Raw genomic sequence first — 19,638 nt, 5'->3', positions numbered from 1 at the left:
GTTTCAGGACCTTGCAGGCCACAAGGAACCACTGAGGGTGAGGTAGGGTGTAGAAGCCAATAACTGTCATTTTGCAGGGAAGTATTAAAAAGTCTAGGGATGCCAGATTTAGTAGCACACACCTGTAATCCCGCTACTTGGGTGGCTGAAGCAGGAGGATCACAAGTTTAAAACCAACCTGGGCAACTTGACACCCTGTCTCAAAATTTTAAAAGTTTAAAACAGGGCTGATGATGTAGTTCAGTGGTAGAGCACTTGCATAGCACGTGCAAGATCCTCTGGAAAGAAAGAAAAGAAAGCTAGCCAGCCTGCCCAGGAACACAAAAAAAAAGTTGCTATCTAATATCCCAAACAATCTCATTAGCCTCAGAAACCTATTATGGATTTGCCACCAGTGACTTATAGAATCCCTGCCTAAAGTTTTCATATTTCAGTAATTTCCACTTACAACAAGAGAGTGGGACAGAGCAAGGGACTTCCCAGTCCTAGCTAGTTAAGACTATGATCCACCTAAAGTCTATTCTGGTATCTCTCAGCCCTTTTATCCTAGAGGGGTTCATAGAAACATATTCCATCTCATCATTTCAGCTACACAGACCTTAACTGTCAAATCTCAACAGTCTAATAATATGCTTGCTTAACTATCAAGACTGCTCTCAAAGCTGGACATAGTGGCCCCAACTATAATCCCAGCAACTCAGGAGACTGAGGTAAGAGGAAGATTATAAATTTATAAAGAGGAAGATTATAAATTCAAGGTCAGCCTCAGCAACTTAGTGATACCCTGTCTCAAAAAGGGGGTGGAGGGCTGGGGATGTAGTTCAATGGTAGAGCACCCCGGTTTTAATCTCCAGAACCACCGAAAAGAAAAAAATTCTCAAAAGAACCCAGTACGTAACATGATGAGCCACTTAGGACAGATATAAAATAAGTTAAACTGCCTTTCAGGGCTCATATCATTCAGATATTAGAGTGTCCTGCAAATGAAAGGTACTTAAAGCTTTGTCACATGAACTCACTTAGATGCAAGTTCCTTGCAGATAAAGACTAAGTCCATACCTTTTCTACTTCTGATTCTTCTTCCCAACTATGGCCTGGTCATAAGAATATAATATATGCAGCTGTATAGCCAAGCCTTTCTTTGCCGTGTCTCTTATATCCATCCTTCATTTCCACACCCTCCCTTATCATTCTGGTTCAGGTCCTCACATTGGGATTTTAACTTAGGCCTCAGTGCTATTTTCCTTCCCCCTCCCCCAACCCCAGGTAGTACAAGGGATTGGCTTGAACCCAGGGGCACTGTACCACTGAGTTACATCCCTGACCCTTCTTATTTATTTATTTTTATTTTGAGGCAGGTTTTCCCTAAGTTGCTGAGGCTGGCTTCAAACCTGTGATCCTCCTGCCCCAGCCTCCCAAGTCACTGGAATTACAGGCATGCACCATGGCACCCAGTTCTCTCAGTGCTCTTCTCTAATTCTGCATCAGCTCTTACCCATTTCCTCTAATACATTACTAAGAATATATATCATCTCCTATGAGCACACATTTTTGTTCCCCACTATTGACAAGATTAAGTCACATCTCTCAAGCTTGATATTTAAAATCTCCTAGGATAAGGTCTTCCTACTTCATTATTTCTCCTTGATTATGTTAGTCAGCTTTGCATTGCTATGACCAAATACCTGACAAGAACAATTGAAGAGGAGGGAAAGGCTTTTTTTGATTCCAGATTTCAAAGATTTAGTCCATGGTAGGCCAACTCCACTGACCCGGGCCCTAGGTGAGGCAGACCATCATGGCGGAAGGAAGATGAACTTTTCCAGGGCATACCCTCAGTGACCTACCTTCTCCAGCCATGCCCCACCTGCTTAGAGCTACACCCAGTCAGTCCACTCAAACTGGTATGGACTGATTAGTTTACAGCTCACTTCACCTCCCAACATTAACACAGGAACTTTGGAGGGACACCTCATATCCAAACCACAGTATTTATGTATGGCTTTCCTATTATATGTTTTCCCCTTTACAAATAAGAAAAGCCCTATATATAAACCTCCTCTCATACCACCCACGCCACATGACCAGTCTTCTTCTCCTTTGGCTTTCTTACAAAACTATCCATTCCCTTCTTTACTTACAAATATGGTCTTCTCAATTCTTTCTCCCTCTTGGAAACTCCAGTGGGAAGAAGACCCTAATTCTAGCCACTGCTATCCTGAACTCCAAGAGTCTGAGTCTATTATTGCCCCTCCAATCCTCTGGCCACAGGGTTGCTACAGGTATTTTTAAACCTCAAGAATCATCATTTAAAGCCCTATCAGTGGGCATGAGGCCCTGGATTCAATTCCCAATACCACAAAAACACCAAAAAAAAAAAAAAAACCAAACAAACCCTTCATGACCGCTTCCAAAGCCACAGACTAAACCACTAACAATGGCTGCTTCAAAAATCTGCTCTGGGTCTGGGGCAGAATTTAGGAATATTCGGTGGATAAGCTCTACCCCAGCACAACTGTGCATCATGAACACACAAAAATACACACACACACACAAAAAAAAAATCACGTGTCTGTCTTTCCATGTGCCAATATCTTCCCAGATAGCCGAGTCTCTTCAAGTCACCCTTTTATCTCATTACTCTGTAGCCTTCAATATCAATCATTGTGCCCTAGACACAGTAGAAGCACAATAAATGCTTCCTATGGGGTGGAATCCATTTCTGCACTTGCATTTAGGAACACATATTGAGAAGTCCAAAAGGGGCAAAAGAGAGGGGGAAAAAAATCTTTTAAAAAAAGCAAGAGGAAAGTGAACATAAGTGAAAAAAAGGCTCTGTGAGGGAGTAAGCTCTGACTCACGAAGACCATCACCTGGGGAGGACCCAGGTCCTCTTGGTCTTCCCACCAACACTTTCTGCCTGCCCCAGTGTTGTCACCCTGATTCTCAAATGTCCCTGCTTGATCTGATTTATTAGATTCCCCCAGGGAACTCTGTGTGGGGAACGCCCACTTCCATGAATACAGAATAAACATATTTTTGCCTTTTCCTACTGCTAAACACCACCCCAAACGCCAGACATTTTATACATATGACAAGTATAAGGACAGCTGAAAGACGGAAGAAGGAAGCCCAGCTGGGGACCTCCACACCCGAGGGACAACATGTGGAAGTGAGTCCCTGGGCTTTCTTTTGGCCTCATCATCCTAGACTGGCTGGCAGAGAAGCCAGAGTCCCAGAAAGCCAACAGACACAGACCAAAACAAGCCCGAAAAAGGCCTTCCCCTGTAGCAAAGGGGCAGCCCTGCCCGGCAGGAAACCTTTAGACAACAGCTCTACTGTTGTCAGCCAAGAACCATAAAAAAACCTGTGGCCTCAGCTCTGCTGACCATGTAGGGAAACTAGGTTTCTGCCCTCAGCAGACCACAGTGAGATGCTCCATCCTCACCTCCTTCTTGGTGGCTTGAGAGAAGGCCAACCAGGAAGCCAGGATATCCACACCATGTGGCCATAAAGAGGCCTCCACACCTCCTTGCTGGGGTGCCAGAGGAGGCCTAGTGCAGAGTCCAGAACTTTCACCACCACCCAGTGGTAACAAGGCCACTGTGTCAGTAGCAGCCATGCAGGGAACAGAAACGAGACACCCCTGACCCAACAACCAGGGTGGTTGGTATTAGCTGAAACCCAGAGGACAACCTAGATTTCTACCCCAACCTGAAAGCAATTAGGCAGGAACCCCCTCTTCTCCCCCACCAGTGCCTTGGCAAAGGAACCTTGCTAGAAGGGAGGGTTGAAATACAATTTGGTCTCAGACAGGTACAGTGGAGCACACCTGCAATCTCAGTAGCTCCAGAGGCTGAGGCAGAAGGATCTCAAGTTCAAGGCCAGCCTGGGCAACTCAGCAAGACCATGTTTCAAAATTAAAAAAAAAAAAAAAAAAAAAACAACTGGGGGTTTAATTCAGTGGGTACAATGCTCCTGGGTTCAATCCCCACTACCAAAAAAATAAAAAATAAATCAAAATAAATTTCATTTATTTATTTATTTTTATTGAATCCCAAAATGTCCGGCATTCAATAAAAATAAATAAATAAATGAAATTCATCATCCCAAGAACCAGCAAAATCTCATCACTAATGAGAAAAGACAACCAACAGAGATGTCAATTCAATGTCAAAATGGCAAATATATTAGAATTACTTGAAAAAGACTTTAAAACAGTCCTCATAAGAATGCTTCATGAGCTATTATGAATATTCTTGAAACAAATGAGAAAACATAAAGTCTCAGCAAAGAAATAGGAGCTATAAAGGTCACAATGCCCAGGCTACAGCCTACATTAGTTGAACCAAAATCACTACGAGTACTCAGCTATATTAGTCAGCTTTGTGCCACTGTGGCAAAATACCTGAGATAATAAATTTAAAAGGAAGAAAGGTTCACTGGGTTCATGTTTTCAGAGATTTCAGTCCCTGGTCACTTGGTTCTGTTGCTGTTGGTCTGTGGCAGCTCAGCACATCATAACAGGAACAGGCTGCAGAGGAGGCCTGTTCACCTCCTGGTAGCCAGGAAGCAAACACAGACGGAAGGGGTACCTGGGGCCAGATACCCTTAAAGGCATAGCCCCAGTGAACTAACTTCATTCCACCAGGCCCCATCTCCTAAACGGTCCCCCACCTCCTAACAGTGCTACAGGCTGGGGACCAATCCTTCATCATGTGGGTCTTTGGGGCAAACAGTCAAGACCCAAATATGGCATCAGCCATCAGTGGTGTTTTGTTTTGTTTTGTTGGGGGGGGGGGGGGTTGTTTGTTTTGATGCTAGGAATTAAACCCAGGGGTGCTTAACCACCGAGTTATACCCCCAGCCCTTTTTAGTTTTTATATTGAGACAGGGTGGTTAGGGCTTCACTAAGTTAATTCTGATCCTCCTATCTCAGCCTCTCCAGTTGCTGAAATTACAGGCATGTGCCACCATGCCCAGCTTGCTTTGTTTTGGTTTTTTAAACTTCCCAGAGATTTCAATGAGTATCTGAGAACCAGGGCTATAAGGTCACGGGTCTCAAACCCATGTGTCTATCAGTAGCATCTGAAAAACTCAAAAAAGACTCAGTGATCCAGGCCCTATGTTACTTCAACAAACCTGGGCTTATAGCTTTATTTTTTATTGGTTTCCAGGTGATTCTGATTTATGCCAAAAATTGAAAACAACTACTTATTTAATCAAAGGCATCTGCAGGTGATTCTCTTCATTTGTACAAACAGTAAAAACTTTTAACCAGAAGGAAAGAGTAACATTTAAGTGAACTTGAAGGAGGAGGCAGTTCCCCCTAAACTTTGGATATGGGTGCCGAGAATGTGTGTTTGACCTGGGCTGCCAAAATAAGAAAAAGAAAATTATACACATCAAAGAGCCAGTTTGAAAACGTAGTTGTGGTATAGGTTTGCCTGGCTATGGGAAATAGCATAGGAGCGAGATAATGTTATCTGTCACTTGATCTGTGGGAGACATTAATCTTCCTCTCTGCAAAAAAAAAAAAAAAGAAAAGAAAGAAAAAAACACTTCCCCATGAGTGCCTTCCATTCAAACAGGCCAAATCAGAAAAGGAAAAGTTTACAGGCAAGATAGCATGGTGGGCTATCTCCATAGTTCAAAAGGCAGTATTTCCTGGGATGAAAGTTTTTCAGCATTTATACTCTCCTGGAAGGCCCCTGAGGCCTCAGAAATGGAGCTGGGAAAGTTAAGGAAGAGGATGTGGATGTTGAGGGGGACTGAATGCCACCATTAGACAGGAAGTGCACAGGAAGGAGCCCAGCAAAGCATAACACTCCCCGTGAAGGAAGGACTTCCAAAACTGCTCACTCTCTAGCTGTCCCATCACTCAAGAATATCCATTCCTATACCTAGATGTCACCAATATTTCCACTGGAAGTGTCTTTTCAGGTGACCCATTGCTACTTAGCAGAGCAGGCCAGTCCCTGGGTCACAAACCTCAGTGGGAAGAACTAAAAACCACTACCTTTAACAGACCATTCACCCTTCAATCCAAACTTGGAAGATATGCCTCAGGATCCTCATCTGCAAAACTCATGGGGCCAATGGAGATTAGCTGTTTTTAGAATACTAAAAACAAGGCACAGAGTGGACTGGCAAATGTTAGCTCTTGGTATTTTGAAAGATACACAGCACAGGAGTGGAGAATGGACACCCTGAGCTAGTCTGCCTGGGTTGACTCTGGGACATAGCTGTTAATAGATATGGGCGCTGAGCAAGCTATCCTGCCTTGGCTTCCCCACCTATAAAACTCAGACAATGAAGTACCTTAACTTAAATGGTTATTGGCAGAATTCAATTAATCCTTTCATGGAAAGGGCTTGCCACAGTGCCTGGAACACATTAAGTACTTTTTAAAAGTAAAAATGGCATGATTATTTTGTGGTTTTGTTTGTTAATTGGTTTGTGTTTTGGTTTGTTTGTGTTTGTTTGGTTTTGGTACCAGGAATTGAACCCAGGGGTGCTTAACCACTGACTCACATCCCCAGCCCTTTTAATATTTTACTTTGAGACAAGTCTCGCTAAGTTGCTGAGGCTGCCTTTGAACTTACGATCCTGCTGCCTTTGAACTTACGATCCTCCTGCCTCAGCTTCCCAAGCCCCTGGGATTACAGGCGTGCACCACTGCGCCTGGCAAAATGGCATGATTATGATGTTAGTTTTCTAGGATGTGGCCAGGGCAGGTACACGGGGAGTCTTTCAGCCTTTCAGGGGCTCGTAGCCTGGATAGAAAGACAAGAAATGCATACATAGAACAACCATGGAAGAACAGCACACAACAGGCCACACATAATTCCATAAGCATGTGAACAGCTTTTCTGTCTGAGTTGTCCTCCTGTCTCCCCCAAACACACACATACACACAAACACACAAGGTACAGAGTGCAGAATGTTCTAATACAATGGGTAGCGAGTATCTCCTTCTTGACCACCACCTTACCCCTAAGGGCCCCTTGGTAGGGATTCACAATCTCATCCAACATTCAAGGCTGTTAATTTCCCAAGCACACTGGTGCACATCTGTAATGCCAGCTACTCAGGAGGCTGAGACAAAATGATTGCAAGTTCAAGGTCAGCCTGAATAGCTTAGCAAGATCTTATCTCAAAAAAATTTTTTTTTGTTTTAAAGGGCCAGGGGTATACTTCAGTGGTAGAGCATTTGCTTATCCTGGGTGAAGCCCTGGGTTCAATCCCTACTATTGCAAAATAAATAAGTGGAAGGTAGCTATTGTCCTTAGCTCTCATGGACAGATGTTACGAATATAAGACACACAAGTCTCACTGCAAAAAAACAAATGCAGTGGGGGCAGGTAGAGGATTCTAAAATGTCCCAGCACTCTATGAACACTGAACTTGCTGGAAGTGACTTTTAAAATAACTTGAAAGCCAGCTGCACCAATACTTAAACATAAACATGATGCTGAACATAAAAATTGAAAAGGGAAATGTAAGCATCACAAGGTATTAATTAATCCCATGATGCAAGATTCCTTCTGCTTAGCTTACCCTGCTTAAAGAAATATTTATCCAAGAAATTCAGACAAGACATGTGAAGACAGACGACACACTGTACTTAAGATTCTGTGATTTTTAATCCTAACAAGGATTAAAAGGCTGGAACAAATGTAATTGGGGCATGCACCAGAACATAGTTAACCCCTTTTTACTCCATTCCAAAGAGGCTGACAACTATTTTAAGATCACAAAATATTCATGCTGTCTGATTTGCAACTTTAGGAATCAGAGTAATGCTGTAGCTAGATTTTTTTAAGCAGGCATGTGTAATGAAGATAATGTACTACCAAACCTCTGACATATAAAAGAACACTGTATAGGACTATTCTGTAGATTAAAACCATACCCAGATGAAACAAAGTACAATTAAATACAACAATAAAAATAGCAGCCCACTCTGTGCCAGGCACTGGGCTACATCACTTAAGGGATAACTCATTGAATCCTCTCATTAACCCTAGGAAGTATGTAAAGTTTGTAACCTATTTTTTAAATGAGATTGCTATAGGAGAAATTTAAAGTAATTCAAACAAGGTTACATAACATGTAAGGGATAGAGCCAGGATGTGAACCCAATTACGGTAGCCCCTGAATTTATGCTATCCTATGCTGCCAACCAAATTCATGTCATAAAAATTATAAAACAGTCCGGCGCCGTGGCTCATGCCTGTAATCTCAGCAACAAGGGAAGCTAAGGCCAGCCTGGTCAACTTAGCCAGGCCTTGTGTCAAAACTAAAATATTAAAAAGGGCTGGGGATATATCTCAGTGATAAAGCACTTACTAGCATAAATGAGGCTCTGAGTTCAATCCCCTGTACCATGTTTTTTAAAAAGGGACGGCCAGGCATGGTGGCACATGCCTGTAATCCCAACAGCTCAGGAGGCTGAGCAGTAAGTCACAAGTTCAAAATCAGCAATTTAGTGAGGTCCTAAGCAAACTTAGCTAGACCCTGTCTCAAAATGAAAAATAAAAAGGCTGGGATTTTGGCTCCGTGGTAGGGCACTTGCCTGACGTGTGTGAGGCACCAGGGTTGATTCTCAGCACTGCAAATAAACAAATGAATAAAATAAAGGTTCATCAACAACTAAAAAACATAAAAATAAAATAAAAAGGGCTGGGGATGTGGTTCAGTGGTTAAATGCCTCTGGGTTCAATCCCTAGCACCAAAAAGAAAAGGGGGGATGGGAAGACAGTGAGGGGGATGGGGGCTGAGAATGTAGCTGAGAGGTAAAGTGCCCTGAGCTTTAAAAATAGCATCAATTCATTAATGAGAATGCAACAGGTTGAAAAGAGGTATTTCATATAAGTGACAATTAGTAAATGACAATTACCTACTCTTGAAATTGGGCATATGCTCTAAACTCAGATTCTAATTCCACTGGACATTCATCACTGGAATTTAATTTAGGAAAAAAACGCTTACTCGGCACTTTTATGGGAAGGAAGTCGCACTCTGTGAGGTGGGGGTGGAGAGAGATCAGAAAGACACATGGCAGCTGAGTGCACTGGGTCACCAGAGGCTAAGAGTTGCAGGATAAAAGCAAGAAAAATGATCAGAAGACTGGAGCCAACTGAGGTATCTTCCACTATGGGTGACTCAGGAAGGCCCTGGCCATCCTTACAGGCAACACTTTAGAAATTATATTCACTAATTTAAAAATAAATTTCCTGGCATGGGGGCAGAGCTCCATGGCAGACATTTGCTCAGCGTGCACAAGGCCCTGGGTTCAATTCTGGGCTCTAGGGAAAAAAGCAAGCACAATGCATTTTCTATATGCAAGGCACTCCACTTAGCACCACAGAAGACATAGGGGGTGGAGAGACAAGGACCCGGATCATGACCACAGGGGGATGGAAACTGGACAGAGCCAAGCAGCTCTAATACAAGTAGAGTTTGGTTAATCTCTCCAATTCAGAGGAGGGAACAGTGATATTAACTTCCTGAGTGACATGAACTGGGTGGGGAAATCTCACAGAGGGTTAAGGAATGGTGAGCATTCTGGAAGGGTTAAATAACTGTTCAACAACAGAAAGCCTTCAGTTTCATGCTAAGAATTTTGAAACTAATCCAGCAGGCTTAGGAACTTTTACAATTTTGAGTGGAAAGATGACAACTCATTTTGAGGAACATTATTAGAGCAAAAGTTTCTATGATGGAAGGGATAAGAGGAAAACTGGAGGCCTTCAGAAGGTGACAAGAGTCTTGATGAAGAGTTAACTGAACCAGATCTGAGCAATCCTCCAAAGTGTCAGCCCTGCAAACCCAACAAGATGGTGGGGTGGTTAGAAGAAGGATAAAGTCAGAAGAAAGATTTGATTTCCAGCTGGTTGCGTGATGGGATCGGCAACAGGTCAGGGTAGCCAGCTAACAGACACCACAAGAGGTGAGAATGGGTGTGACCCAAAGGAGAAGGAGGTCCAAAGCGGGAGAAAGAGAGGCAGACACAGAAGTAGAGCAGGTACTGTCAGAGCAGCAGAGCCTCACCACCCACAAGCAGGTGCGGAGAGCTGAATCACAGGACAGGATGCTCAGGAAGCAAAGACAAAAAAACTGAGGACAGAGAAGGTGAGAACAGAACAATTTCCACATGGTACTCAGGACAGAGGTCAGCAGGGCACAGCCAAGGGAATAAATCAAGAAACTGCAGAAGGTAGCCCATGGTCTCAAGAGGCTCCACTGTGAAAGGAAGAGAGCCAATACTTTCAACATAGAAGGAGGCAGAGAAAAGAGACTTTTCAGAGAGGGAAGGCCACAGCATATTCTTGGGCAAAAAGCAGTGAATCAGTAGGAGGCAGATATAAACCTGCCAAGGAGGGCGGGGGCGTGGACTAAGCCAATTAACAAAACAAAGACAGACTAGCCTGGCAAGGAGGGCAAGTGAAGGAAGAGTCCCCAACCTGATGGCGAAGGCCTGTACTCCCAGCCACTGAGAAGGCTGAGCCGGGAGGATGCCAAGGTCTAGGCTTAGTGAGAACTTATCTCAAAATAAAAAAAATACAAGGGCCTGCAGGTGTAGCTAAGTGAGAGAGCACTTGTGGGTTCAATACCCAGTAATGCAAAAAGAAAAAGAATTTGTCAAAATTATAAAACTCTGTAATCTTTTTAAAAATATTTTTTGTAGTACCCGGGGATTGAACTCAGGACCTTGCACATGCTAAGCAAGTGCTCTAACAACTGTGCTCCATTCCCAGCCATTTTTGGTTTTTCTTTCATTCTTTCTTTCTTGAGTTGATTTGTGATCCTCCAGCATCAGCCTCTGGAATAGCCAGGATTACAGGTCTGTGCCACTGCACACCTTTGTATTTCAAAGAACAATATCAAGAAAGTGAAAAGACTATTCAGAGAATGGGTGAAAAATATTTGTAAATCCATATAAGCCAGAACATATAAGGAACTCTCAGAACTCAACAATTAAAGGAGCCTGGACTAGGGGTGCATGCCTATAATCCAAGCAGCTCAAGAGGCTGAGACAGGAGGATCACAAGTTCAAAGCCAGCCTCAGCAACTTGGCAGGGCCTTAAGGAAACTAGTGAGACCCTGCCTCAAAATAAAATATAAAAAGGCTGGGGATGTGGCCCCTGGGTTCAATCCCTTGTACTACTACTACTACTACTAATAATAATAATAATAATAATAATAATAATAGACAATCCAATTTTGAAATGTCCAGGGGATCTGAATAGACATTTCTCCAAAGAAGAGACTCAAATGGTCACCAAAACATGAAAACGATGTTTTATGTCATTATTCAACATAAAAATGCAAATCAGAACCACAATGAGATACCACTTCATACCCACGAGTCCAGCTAGAATAAAAATCTCAGATAATAAGTGTTGGTGAGGATTTGGAGAAATCACGCAGCTAATGAAAAACTAAAATGATGTACCACGCTGGAAAAGAAGTCAGCAGTTTCACAAATAGTTAAACATAGTTACCATTGGTTATCACCCAGCAATTTCACTCCTTACCCACCCAGGAGAAATGAAAACATATATCTGCACAAACACTTGTACAGGAATATTTATAGCATTGTTGATAACAGTCCAAAAAATGGAAGCAATCAAAATATCACAAACTGATGACCAAAATGTTTTATATCTGTACAATGGAATATTATGCAGCCATAAAGAGGTACAAAGTACTGACATACATAACATTACATAAACATTACGCTAAGTGAAAGAAGTCAGATACAAAAGACCACATACTATATGATTACATTTATATGAAATGTCCAAAATAGGCAAATCTAGAAACAGAAATTAAATTAGTGGTTGCTTAGGGCCGGAGTAAAGAGGAATACAAAGGAGTGATAGCTAAAGTGTACAGGGGAGGAGGTTGCTTTGTTTGTTTGTTGGAGTACAGAGGATTCAGGGATGCTTTACCATTGAGCTACTTCTCCAGCCCTTTTTATATTTTGCCCAGATTGGTCTAGAACTTGAGATCCTCCTATTTCAGCCACCCGAGTCCCTGGGATTACAGGTGCGCACCTCTGCACCCAGCCAGGATTTCTTCTTGAGATGATGAAACTGTTCTAAAATTGACAGGGGAGTGGTGATCACACATGTCCGTGAATAAACTAAAAGCCAATGAATTATACATTTTAAATGGGTAAATTATATGATATCTGAATTCTAACTCAATAAGGCTATTAGAAAGAAGAAAGGGCAGGAGCGAGGAAGCTCTTTTTCCAAATCAGGTAGGAAGAAGCAAAGTAGTAGGGCTCTAGTTTGCAGTGTAGGGCAGGAAAACAGAAAGGAAGTAAAAGGTCCAGACAGGGTCACCGGCTGCTCAGGCCAGCAGGATAAGGACAGTTTAAAGATCACCGAGGAGTTACAGACTGCCCAAAGGCAATAAAACTCAAGAGGAGGCAGGTAATTATAGACAAAGAAAGCACTGGAGTTCTTCAAGTTCTTGGAAGTAGCAGCATTATGAGTGAGCAATAATACACACTGAGTCAAGTCCGATTAGGTTCCTGGATATAGATGACTGACAGAGGGCATCATTACAGGTGGCTGCATGATTCTGATCACTAAAAAGGACCGGGATATTGTAGGCAAACGAGCCATGACTGAATGCCATAAAATCATGAAATGTATTGACTAAGGGAGAAATAGATCTGTTCATCAAATCCCAATAAATCAGCTATAGAGGAATACGCTGAGACACCTGAGAGCAATGTAAGGATAAATAAAAATAAGTGTCCCCAAAAGCCCACATTAAAGGGGCTGGGAAAGTAGCTCAGTGGTAGAGCAATTGTCTACCAAGCATGAGGCCCTGGCTGTGATTCCCCTGTAGCTCCACAGTAAAAAATGCTGGACTGAGTAGCGTACACACCTGTAATCCCAGCAAGAGGGGAGGCTGAAGCAGGAGGATTGCAAGTTTAAGGCCAGCCTCAGCAACTTAAGGATTTAACAAGACTCTGTCTCAAAATCAAAAAGGACTGGAGATGAGACTGAGTGGTTAAGTGCTTCTGGGTTCAGTCCCCAGTATCAAAAAAAATAATGATAATAACAGGTGCCATCTCTGAGACTCATGTCATTTTTATTGAGGAATAGGGATGTCCCTGAGTGGTACAGCACTTCTGTAGCAAGCAGGAGACCCTGGGGTTCAATCCCCAGTACCACTAAACATTTAAAAATAAACAGAAGTGCTATGAGCAGAAGATAAAAACGTGTTTTCAAAGTATCTGGACAAATAAGAAAGTGAAATGAACCTCCACTTTTTTTAACTTTTTTTTTTTTAGTTGTAGATGGACACAATACTTTTTATTTGGGTGGTGGTGGTGGTGGTGGTGGTGGTGGTGGTTGTTATTATTATTATTATTATTATTATTATTATTATGTGTCAGGGATCGACCACTGAGCCACAACCCCAGCCCCATTAATCTCCACTTTTAATGATGCCATCAAGCCATTCATCTGAATTGCTGCTAATCTAGATAGAACCCTTAATCTGGGTGAAGGGAAGGGATGAAGCATAAATACCCAGGGGACAGTAGAATGGCTCTGAGAACTCTTTACCATGCCCTGAAGCTCAGGTGACTCAGGGACATCCCATTTATGGTGCATGAACACATACAGCATCTTTAACTGTAAGCCCTCATGCCAGTGTGTCAAGAGGTATCCATCCACGGGTAGCCTGCCATGTAGATTATTGGAAACTCTAAATGCACATCATGGAGACCATTAACCAATGAAGTCATTTAGCAAGGAGGGAAATATGGCCAGAGAATTCAGTTCTGATCAGACCAAGTACTCACAAACCTCAAAATCACTCCGTTACATGACAATATATTTATTGCTTTTAGACTCTTTCAAATAAGTAACTTCTTCTACCTGTCAAATACTTTTTACTGCCAACTATGTATGTATCTATCTTTGGGACCTGAGTAAGGGGAGAGAGAGAGAGAACCTGAGACAAAGTACTTAAAATACATTCTATATCATTAGAGAAGATATAGGCAGAGAGGAAAGAACATAAAGTTTTGTGGTAGAGTGATCCGAAAATGGCTTCAGCAATAGCTCATCCCAGGTACAATTTTGCAATGTGACCTTGACATTCCCTCATCAAGAAGTGGATTGTTCCTCTTTCCCTTATAACCTGCTTTGATCAATAGAATGTATCAGAAGTGCTTCCCTATAACTCAAAAGACCAGACCCTAAGAACTTCCTCCTTCCTGCTTGGCTCAGGAGAGCCAATGGCCAAACAAACCACCAAGAGGCCATGAGGAAACCCAAGGGAGCCAGTGGAGACAGACATGCAGAGGACCACTAAGTCACTCACCATATAAGCAAAGCCTTCTAGAACTTTCCAGCCTAGACACAGGTAAATGCAGCTAAGGGAAAGATCACTACATGCAACAGCCTAACCTGTTTCTGACGCACAAATCATGAGCAAACTAAAGAGCTGTCAATTTAAGCTACTGAGTATTGACGTAGTTTGTTCTACAGCAATAGATACCTGAAACGAAACTGAAGTCCCAAAACAAGGGGAGAATCCTGGCAATGTTGTTATGTAGCTATGTGATCTTAGGTCAACGATTTCCCCTCTGGACCTCAATTTCCTCATCTGTAAAATGAGGAGGTTGTACCAGATGAGCTAAGGTGCCTCCCAGTTCTGACAATCTGAACCATTCATGTGGATATCCGCTAACAGTCCAGGCAACCCGAGTGCTAGGAATTCAGAGGGAGAAACTGCTTCAGTATCCAAGTCACTACTTCAGGAGCGGAAAGAGAGCTATAGACCTGGAATGCAAGGCTCAAAAGAGGCAGCAACTATAACAATGCAGGCACATAGCACTCAATAAAAAATCATCATTATCTAATGAATCGAATCAGTTCCTTGATTCTGGACAAGTTAATCTCTCTAATCCCCAGTTTTTTTCATCTGCTTCTATAAATGAAAACATCTTTGTATGTGAAAGCTTCATAGAAATCAAAAATCATCTAGAAATCCAAAATATAACTATATTATTAATACTTTTATTATTCTTTGCATCATTGTCTTTAGAAGCCTCCTTTTCACCAAGCAAACAGAGAGAGCCAGTTGATGGCACTGGCCACCAAGAAATTGTATCAAAAGATGGAGAGGGGGGCTGGGGCTGTAACTCAGTGGCAGAGCACTTGCCTAGCATGTGTGAGGCACTGGGTTCGATCCTCAGCAAAAATAAATAAATAAAATAAAGACATTCTGTCCATCTACAACTATAAAAAATTTAAAAAAGAAAAAGATCAAGAGGCAGGTTCTAAGGGGCCACAAAATTTCAGCCATGTGAGATCTGACCACCTCCCAGCATTGGTCAGTGAGCCAGGTATCCATACTGAACATAGAGCCCTGGTATCCCTTACAAGAAGCTCTTAGCCCAAGGGGAAATCTGGAAACAGCCCAGCATCTTAAAAGTGTGAATAATTGCCAGGTGTGGTGGTACACACCTATAATTCCAGTAATCCAGGAGGCTGAGGCAGGAGGATCATAGGTTCAAAGCCCACCTCAGCAACTTAGTGGGGCCCTAAGCAACTTAGCAAGACGCTGTCTCAAAATAAAAAGGACTAGGAGTGTAGCTCAGTGAAAAAGTGGTTCAATCCCCAGTACCAAAAAAAAATGCAAATAATTATGAATAATTTCCTACATCTGAATCCTAGAGATCAGCAACCTGAGGATACTGCTCCAGAGAGCTATGAATCAAACCACTGCCTGGCATAGAGTGAATACTCCATAAAAATCATTGAATAAGCAAGCACTGGATTTAGGAGTCTGAAGTCAAATCTCTAAGTTTAAACACTAGCTTTGGCGCACACAGCTGTGAGCAATGAGACAGGCAACAATCTCCCAGTTTATTACAGACATGGAGATTCATCTCGTAGAAAAGTGAATGAGAATTAAATGAAGTATTTCAGGTGAAAAACATGTAGGATTCTGCTTAATTAGTACATATATATATTTTTTTATAAGTACACAGAACCCAATCCTTTCAGCCTCAGCTGGGTGCAGTGGTGCACATCTGTAATACCAGCAACTCAGGAGGCTGAGATGGGAGGATCACAAATTCGAAGCAACTTAGCCTCTGTCTCAAAATGAAAAAGGAAAAGGGCTGGGGACACAGCTTAGTGGTAAAGTGCCCCTGGGTCCAATCACAGTACAAAAAAAAAAAATTGTTTTTCATCAAAAAAGAACCTTTCAGTCTCTGCAGACCCAGAAAATGAGAGGCATACATCCAAACAATCACTCCATCCAATGTTGATTCTGAAAAATTGCCAGCCCTTGAAAGAGGAAGTCTTGGGCTCATTTTCCAAGGGTACCTGACAAGGCGATGATACATTTGTATTTTACAGACTGTGTTTTCCCACAGCAAGGGAAGAGGGTGGTGTGGATTCAACTCTGAAATCCCAGTGATTGGGAAGTTTCATGGATACTGCTCTGTAGGAGATGTGGAAACCAGCCAGAAGAAGTACTTACCAGGTGCATGTGGGACAGAAAAGCTTCTGCTTCCACCTCTACTTGGGTCTTGACTGACACAATGAATGTGCCAGTGTCCAACATCAATTACAAAAAGCTGGGAGTTAAGACCCAAAGTCCTCAAAATCAGCCTTTGCCCAAGGAAGCTCCACCACTGCCTGTATTGTGTGCCCTTGTTCTTTCTTCTCTCTCTTGCCCCTCTCGAAGCAGAATCACTGGTCCCCATGCCTCTTCATTAGGAACTCAGCTAAGATCAACTACGGCTGTGCCTCCTCTTAATGACCACCACCGTCTGTCAATGCAGGGAAGTTACTATAGGAACTACATCACACAGCCCCCAGACATTTGCTTAGAAAAGAAACTGTATGTTTGGTGCTGGGAAAGGAAGAAAAAGATCCAGCAAGTTGGAGGCAAGCCCCAAGTTCAGTATTTCTCTGGTTGCAATCACATGAAATCACCTGGAATGCTTGTTAAAGGTTCACATTCCTTAGCTCCGCCCAGATGTATCAAATTAAAATTGGGACATGGCAAGAACTGGATCTTTTAATACCCTATGCACACCAAGTTTTAACACTTATTTGAGACCAAATACAGAAGACAGTAAGAAAAGAATAAAAAGACTTTAAAGATGCTTTAAGTGTGACCTCCATTCTTATACTAATTCTTACAAAAGACAGCACTGGTGAATCAAACAAGATAAAAGCCAACTTCCCGATTGATGTAGTTCTGGATATCTAAAAACATTAAATCATCACTATGATGAAAACTTTAACATCAAAAACCTGTTCACCAGCCGGGCTTGGTGGCGCATGCCTGTAATCCCAGTGGCTCCAAAGGCTGAGGCAGGAGGATCACCAGTTCAAAAGTCAGCCTTAGCAACTTGGTGAGGCCCTAAGTAACTCAGCTAGACTTTGTCTCTAAATAAAATATTTTTTAAAAAATAAGGGGGTGGGGGCTGGGGATGTGACTCAGTAATTAAGTGCCCCTGGGTTTAATCACCAGTACCAAAAGAAAAAAAGAGAAAGAAAAAGAAAGTTTGAGGTGATTCTGGACAACTTGGTGAGATCCTGTCTCAAAAAATAAAGGAGCTGGTAATGTGGCTCAGAGGTGAAGAGACTTCCTAGCATGTATGAAGCTCTGGGTTCAATCCCCAGTAAAACAAAATAAAAATGCTCACCAAACCAGCAAGCCACAACAAAAACTAACCCAAATATCCCATCTTAGGATCAGCCAGATCTACTCAAGAGATGAGAGAAGTGAGATAAGCTGCTGCTTGCAGCCCCATTCGGGTCCTAGCCATACCCAGTAATTCAGCTCTGCATTCCATGGCAGGGTTTGGTGACTAAGGAGTGGGAATGTCTCCCCTAAGCTCTAGCCAATATGGTTTGGGGGGAATTTTTAAGGGGAGAAAAAAATGAAAACTAAGATTCCCCAATTCATCTCCTTAACAAATGAAAAAAAAAATCTTAAGATAATTGACTACATTAAACACATATCAGATGCTTAAAAAAATGCTTTGTGATTGAAATGATCCTTGCATGAGATGCTATCCTCCTGTATGCACAGTCATGAAAGAGGAAAAAGGGAACAGAGTAAAACTGTCTCCACATAAAAAGTACTGTTTGCAAAACCATCAATACCCAACCTACCTAGAGGGGCAATACTTTATTTCATTTAGTGACCAGCACATTGTAGACGCTGAAAGTCCCTGAGCCTTTAAGCCACCAGAGAAGTCAAGTGATATGAAGCAGGAGGAGAGAGTCCTTTTTCAACAGAAAAGCACTCTTTCTCAGTGATGAGCAGTGGAATCCTCCACTGCAATTTCACAAATCAGAACTCCCGCACTGAGTGAGGTACATCACAGGGACCAGCCTTATATACACCTGATGGTCCAATATTGGCTTTGGCCCCACCCCTCCCCAAAAATGGACCTAGGACTTTCCCCTGATGCTGAAAATTCTAATCATCCCAGCTAAATTCCTAGGCAGTAGATGCTAAAACTTAACATTACATACAAGGGTAGCAAACAGCTTTCACCCACCCACTCCCGAGGCCACCCTCAATTCAATGACTGGTCATGATTTAGAAACTCACTTAACACCCACCCGGACGGGCTTACCTGGAATCATAAACAAACAAACAAACAAACTGTATTCTCTTCCTCAATCAGGAAGCAAGCATTCCTCTTTTAAAAGACATTTCTGAAAGCACCTCCCAAGGGAGCCCAGCAGGTAAATAACACCAGGGCTTCCTTAAACCGATTCTAAAGAACCAGGTGTCCACGCTGCGCTCATTCACCTGCCTCTCCTCCAAAGGAGGGTTCTGCGAAGTAACTCAATCCAATCCTAGGCAGGCAAGGATGGGGGAGACTGCAGGTGGAAGGGGTCGGGGGTGAAGCCATGCCGCTCAAACTTTGCAGTTGCTCTTTGGCAGTTCTGGGAGGGAGCCCGTGGAATTTTATATTGAAAAGGGGGAGTCACCTTCCCTAACAGAAAGGTCCGCAAATTGGCCTAACCCACTTGCTCTGCGTCCAGGATGGTTGTGCATCCCATCCACTCAGACATAACCCCTCCTGGGCACTACCCTCCCCATAACCCCCTCACCTTGGCCTCAAAGCAGATGCCGTGCTGGAAGGCGTCCTCATTGTGCAAAGGGATCCTCAGGTCGTGCCCATCGTCCACAAGGTTGTACTTGGTTTTGCTGGGCATGGTGACCCACGATGGACACGCTCCTCCAGAGGCGACGCTGGCTGCAACGGCAGCAGGAAGGGGCTGTCTAGACCCCGAGGAGGAGAGATTGGGACCGAATGAAGCGGCGTTGGCGGGGACAGCGGGGCGCGGGGTGGGCAGCGCCCTGGCCGCGCGGCTGCTGGGCGGCAGTGGGAACCGGGACCCGGAGCTGTGCCTCGGGCCAAGCGGCAGCGGGCGGCGCGGATGCGGGCGACGCGAGCGGCGCTGTGGCCGCGCTATTCCTGCTGGCGAGGAGGGCGGCGGGGGAGGCGGTGGCGGGAGCGGGCGGTGCGGCGCCCCGGCCCGGAAAAGGGAGCGGTGGGCCCGCGGCCCAAAGCGGGAATGGGCGCGACGCCGGCCCCAGATCAGTGGCGCG

At 43.4% G+C, this 19,638-nt stretch overlaps 1 protein-coding gene across 3 annotated transcripts in view; it reads right to left on the bottom strand.

Annotated features, from left to right (window-relative positions):
* The window catches only part of LOC308655993 (carboxyl-terminal PDZ ligand of neuronal nitric oxide synthase protein), a gene marked incomplete at its 3' end in the record, with an annotated part of 325,313 nt that extends 306,043 nt beyond the window's left edge, over positions 1-19,270 (bottom strand). For all 3 annotated transcript variants that reach the window (XM_081306545.1, XM_081306546.1, XM_081306547.1), the window contains exon 1: positions 19,137-19,270. In XM_081306545.1, the coding sequence (XP_081162671.1) occupies positions 19,137-19,241 (105 nt within the window). In that variant the 5' untranslated portion in view covers positions 19,242-19,270. The remainder of the gene's footprint in view (positions 1-19,136) is intronic.
* Between the last annotated feature and the right edge of the window lie 368 nt (positions 19,271-19,638).

This window comes from Spermophilus citellus (assembly GCF_964194105.1).
Source record: "Spermophilus citellus genome assembly, chromosome: 9".
Taxonomy (NCBI): domain Eukaryota; kingdom Metazoa; phylum Chordata; class Mammalia; order Rodentia; family Sciuridae; genus Spermophilus; species Spermophilus citellus.
Note: the sequence above shows the minus strand (reverse complement) of the source record. Positions and strands in the feature narration are given on the sequence as shown.